This window comes from Suncus etruscus, chromosome 17, assembly GCF_024139225.1.
Source record: "Suncus etruscus isolate mSunEtr1 chromosome 17, mSunEtr1.pri.cur, whole genome shotgun sequence".
NCBI lineage: Eukaryota > Metazoa > Chordata > Mammalia > Eulipotyphla > Soricidae > Suncus > Suncus etruscus.
In genome coordinates, this window is record NC_064864.1 from 57,098,219 (window position 1) to 57,102,770 (window position 4,552).

Consider the following 4,552-nt stretch of genomic DNA (forward strand, 5'->3'; position numbering starts at 1 on the left):
CCGAAGGACGGGGGAGCCTACATGCGTCTCCCACCCCTGCCATCGCCTTCGCCCCCACGCTCGCGCGCCGCGCCCCTGCCCCAGCGGGGCGCACAACTTTGGAAGTCCCGCGGCGCTCGGAGGAGGCTACGGAGTCCGCGTCCTGGCCCCGCCGCGTCCGGGGGAAGCGAGAGAGGCTAATCTTCTTCGGGGATGTAAGGAGACTGACCTAGGAGCCCCCCACAAGCCCGCACCAGCACCTTTCCGCTGCCTCCCGGGGTGGGGGCGGGCCCCCCGCACACGGTAAGACCTTGCTTTGGCTCCAGAGTCGAGGTGTGTCTGTAGCTCTGTCTGTGTTTTGCGATTTTTACATTTTTGCTCATCCTCCCCAGTGCTCAGGCAACCGAGAGGTTTCTCTCTCTTTTTTGTTTGTTTCTGCCGTCTTGAAGAATAAATCGCTTTCCTTCCCCATCCGCTCGACCTCTTCTCTCCCGCCGCTTAGCCATCCAACTTGGCCCGTTCTTGGGGCGCTGGGGGAACCCGAAGGCGTCTGCCCCGAGCGCCCCGCGGGCCGCGCGCAGTTCGCGGGAGCCGGGCCCATGGGCCGCTAGCCGCACCCGCGACCCCCACAGCGCCGGCCCTGCCTCCCCGGAGCCCCCTCCACATGTGAGGCGCCGCGGGCCGAACGGGGCGCCGGAGGAAGAAGAGGAGGACCCACGGGCGCCGCCGGGCCGGAAGGCAGCTTGGCACAGGCCCAGGCCGAGCGAGCACCCGCGTTCATGTTCCGCCAGGAGCAGCCGCTGGCCGAGGGCAGCTTCGCGCCCATGGGCTCCCTGCAGCCGGACGCGGGCAACGCGAGCTGGAACGGGAGCGAAGCGCCGGGGGGCGGCGCCCGGGCCACCCCGTACTCGCTGCAGGTGACGCTGACGCTGGTGTGCCTGGCCGGCCTGCTCATGCTGCTCACCGTGTTCGGCAACGTGCTGGTCATCATCGCCGTGTTCACCAGCCGCGCGCTCAAGGCGCCCCAGAACCTCTTCCTGGTGTCGCTGGCCTCGGCCGACATCCTGGTGGCCACGCTCGTCATCCCCTTCTCGCTGGCCAACGAGGTCATGGGCTACTGGTACTTCGGCCGGGCGTGGTGCGAGATCTACCTGGCGCTCGACGTGCTCTTCTGCACCTCGTCCATCGTGCACCTGTGCGCCATCAGCCTGGACCGCTACTGGTCCATCACGCAGGCCATCGAGTACAACCTCAAGCGCACGCCGCGCCGCATCAAGGCCATCATCGTCACCGTGTGGGTCATCTCGGCCGTCATCTCCTTCCCGCCGCTCATCTCCATCGAGAAGGGCGGCGGGGGCGGCGGCGGCGGCGGGGGCGGCGGGCAGGTGCCGGCCGAGCCGAGCTGCGAGATCAACGACCAGAAGTGGTACGTCATCTCGTCGTGCATCGGCTCCTTCTTCGCGCCCTGCCTCATCATGATCCTGGTGTACGTGCGCATCTACCAGATCGCCAAGCGCCGCACCCGCGTGCCGCCCAGCCGTCGGGGCCCGGACGCCGCCTCGGCCGCCGCCGCCGCCGCCGCGTCGCCCGGGCTGGCCGACCGCCGGCCCAACGGCCTGGGCCCCGAGCGCCGCGCCGGCCCGGGGGGCGCCGAGGCCGAGCCGCTGCCCACCCAGCTCAACGGCGCCCCGGGCGAGCCGCCGCCCGCCGACGCGCTGGACCTCGAGGAGAGCTCGTCGTCCGAGCACGCCGAGCGGCCCCCGGGCTCGCGCAGGCCGGAGCGCGGCGCCCGGGCCAGCAGCAAGGGCCAGGCCCGGGCGAGCCAGGGGAAGCCGGGGGACAGCGTGCCGCGGCGCGGAGGGCCGGGAGCCGCGGGGCCCGGGGCTCCGGCGGCCGAGGAGCGCGGCGGGGCGGCCAAGGCCTCGCGCTGGCGCGGGCGGCAGAACCGGGAGAAGCGCTTCACGTTCGTGCTGGCCGTGGTCATCGGCGTGTTCGTGGTGTGCTGGTTCCCCTTCTTCTTCACCTACACGCTCACGGCCGTCGGCTGCTCCGTGCCGCGCACGCTCTTCAAGTTCTTCTTCTGGTTCGGCTACTGCAACAGCTCGCTCAACCCCGTCATCTACACCATCTTCAACCACGACTTTCGCCGCGCCTTCAAGAAGATCCTGTGCCGCGGGGACAGGAAGCGGATCGTGTGAGCGTGGCCCTCGGGGGCCCGGCGCGTGGCTGACTTGTCGCGCTCGCGCGGGGCCCGGCTCCCGGCCCCCCGGGCAGCTCCGCAGCTACCGACCTGCTCCGGAGCAGGGGGAGAGAAAAGAAAAGTACTTGTCCGGGAGGGCCCCAGGCTCTGCACCCCAGACTCTGAGCATTGCTCTGTATACAGAGCCATCAACTGGGGTTCCTGGGCTGCCCCGAAACAGTGTTGTTTCCTAAAGGTCTTTTCGTGTTCCTTCCCTTTGCTCACCCCCACCCCAGAGTGCGGGGTCCAGGGTGTAGGGAGCACCGACCCCAGACGGTGAATAGATGGATGAGGGTAGCAGAACCCCTGCTGCTCGCGCCCCTCCACCCCTCGGACTCTATTTTGAAACAAAGGCTCTGGGCAGCTCTGCCCACGCTCCCTCCCCTTCCCCACTGTAAATACACATTCTTTTGATAGTACGTGCCCCCCCCCCCGCAGGGTCCCCAACTAGCTTTGCATTTAATGTTGGGATCTGGACGCACCTTGTCTCATGCCTCTTTGCAGCTCAAGCCATTTCCCCGAGTCATTCCCTCCTCTCATACGTTTCACCAGCGACTGGTGTCTGTCCCAGGGGCCTGGACCAGCTTTGAGATTTTTTGAGAATGAGATTTGTGTCCGGTTTCCCCATCCCACCCCCACCCTGTGCCTCATAGCCTAATTGATGGCCTTTCCTCACCCCCACCCCTGTGTAAATAGAACCAAGCACCAAGACAAGTTAAATGAACCTTTCCACCTTGCCTCCGCCCTGTGTATAAAGCCATTATCCCCCATTGCACCTTTGCCCAGAAACTCACTTGAAAACCTTCTCTTTCCAGGATCCTCCCCCAACACACACACACACTGCTTGAAGGACATGCTATGTTTGTATCTTGTATGGAAGTGTGCCCCTCCCTGTCCCTAAGTGCTGACTAGGGAAATCTTTCAGCTGCCATGTTTAGTCACAGAGGAGTGGAAATTATGTGGAAGAAGCAAACTTGATGCAATTTGCCCTGGGTAAACAGTTTGAAAAGACAAATGGGCCTGTCAGACTGCACAATCCCTGCCCCCAGAGTTTGTAGGTATCAAAACGTTGCCCTGTATCCTCCTTGCTTTTCTGGTGGGGACCTTTACCATGGAGGAGTCCCCAGCCTTCCAAGCCCCCTCAAAGTCGAGGAGAAGGGCGGAGACCTCGTGTTTACATCCGAGTTTCCACGTGGCTCAGACAGAATCCCGAAGGCCTGTGCTCTTATTCCACTACCGGAAAAACTAACGTCAGCACATGTTGCTAATGACAGTGGTTTATTTTTTTTAAATAAAAAGTTTACAGATCAAATGTGAAATAAATATGAACTTAATAGCCCTGTCTGTTATCTGAATTTCCAAAAGCTTTGAGAACATTTGATTAGGCTTATGTTTCGTATAATGAAAAAAAAAAGATGTGTATATCACATAACATTCATCTTTATAAGTGTGAGAATAACCAAGTCGACACTATCAAGTATGTGTGAGATGCCAGACACTTAGGTGAGCCCTTTACAGTCTCTGCTATACCAACTCTTCTGTTATCCCTGTTCGATGGGGGAAGACATCAGTGTTCCTGGCACAGAGTAGAAATACATTGAATCCTGCTGTCTCTGCTCCCAGCCCCTGTGCTCATAATCTGGTCAACTTTCATTATTAACTCCTTCCACTCCAGAGTACTCTCCAAAGCCAGTTTTCAACACAGTGTGTTAGATGCACTAACTGTGCCAACTGTGCACAGGCCCAAAGCGTCTCCATGCCCTGAAGTGTGTATAGATTTCAGGAAAAAAAAAAAAAAAAAGATCTGCAAGCCTGAGAGTGTGGCAGATGCAGGGCGTGGACTGTGCCACAGAACCTGGATCAGACATACCCTGTGATAACAATGAGCTGTGTGTAGTCTGTGAACACAGCATGACCCCTCCACGGAACTACGCAGGAGTGGCACTTTAGTGGTCTCTAGCCAAAGACTGCAACCCTGGGAAGTCACGTGCAGCTAAGTGCTGACTCTAAAGTTGGAGGGCCAGGGCATTCCTGCTTTTCTGTGCAAGTGGGGCTGGGTGGGGAGGAGTGAGGAGCTGGCTGGAGAAGAGTGATTCCCTGAAGCCCCTTAGGCAGCTCTGGTGACAGGACACTGGCTGCAGGAGCCTGTTAGAAGCCACTGAGCATGTGGGAAGTGAGTCTGAGACTGCATCAAACAGGACACAGTTCTGGGGAAGGGTAGGCATTCACTGAACAGTGGCTGCAGGGATGAACACAGGTGACAGGTCATGGTTTGTGATATGTGCAGGCCACTCCCTGTGCTTCTAGAATCAGTCCACTACACCAAACCTGGCT

General features: G+C 60.3%; 1 protein-coding gene across 2 annotated transcripts; it reads left to right on the forward strand.

Moving 5' to 3' along the window:
* The first annotated feature begins 269 nt into the window (after positions 1-269).
* On the forward strand, positions 270-2,241 carry ADRA2A (adrenoceptor alpha 2A). 2 transcript variants are annotated; one of them, XM_049790609.1, is made up of 2 exons: positions 270-282; positions 771-2,241. In XM_049790609.1, the coding sequence occupies exon 2, from the start codon at positions 804-806 to the stop codon at positions 2,175-2,177; it is 1,374 nt and encodes a 457-aa protein (XP_049646566.1). In that variant the 5' UTR covers positions 270-282; positions 771-803; the 3' UTR covers positions 2,178-2,241. The 2 variants fall into 2 exon arrangements, with proteins under 2 accessions (XP_049646566.1, XP_049646565.1); XM_049790608.1 differs by lacking the exon at positions 270-282 and having other exon boundaries at positions 674-2,241.
* Positions 2,242-4,552: the final 2,311 nt, after the last annotated feature.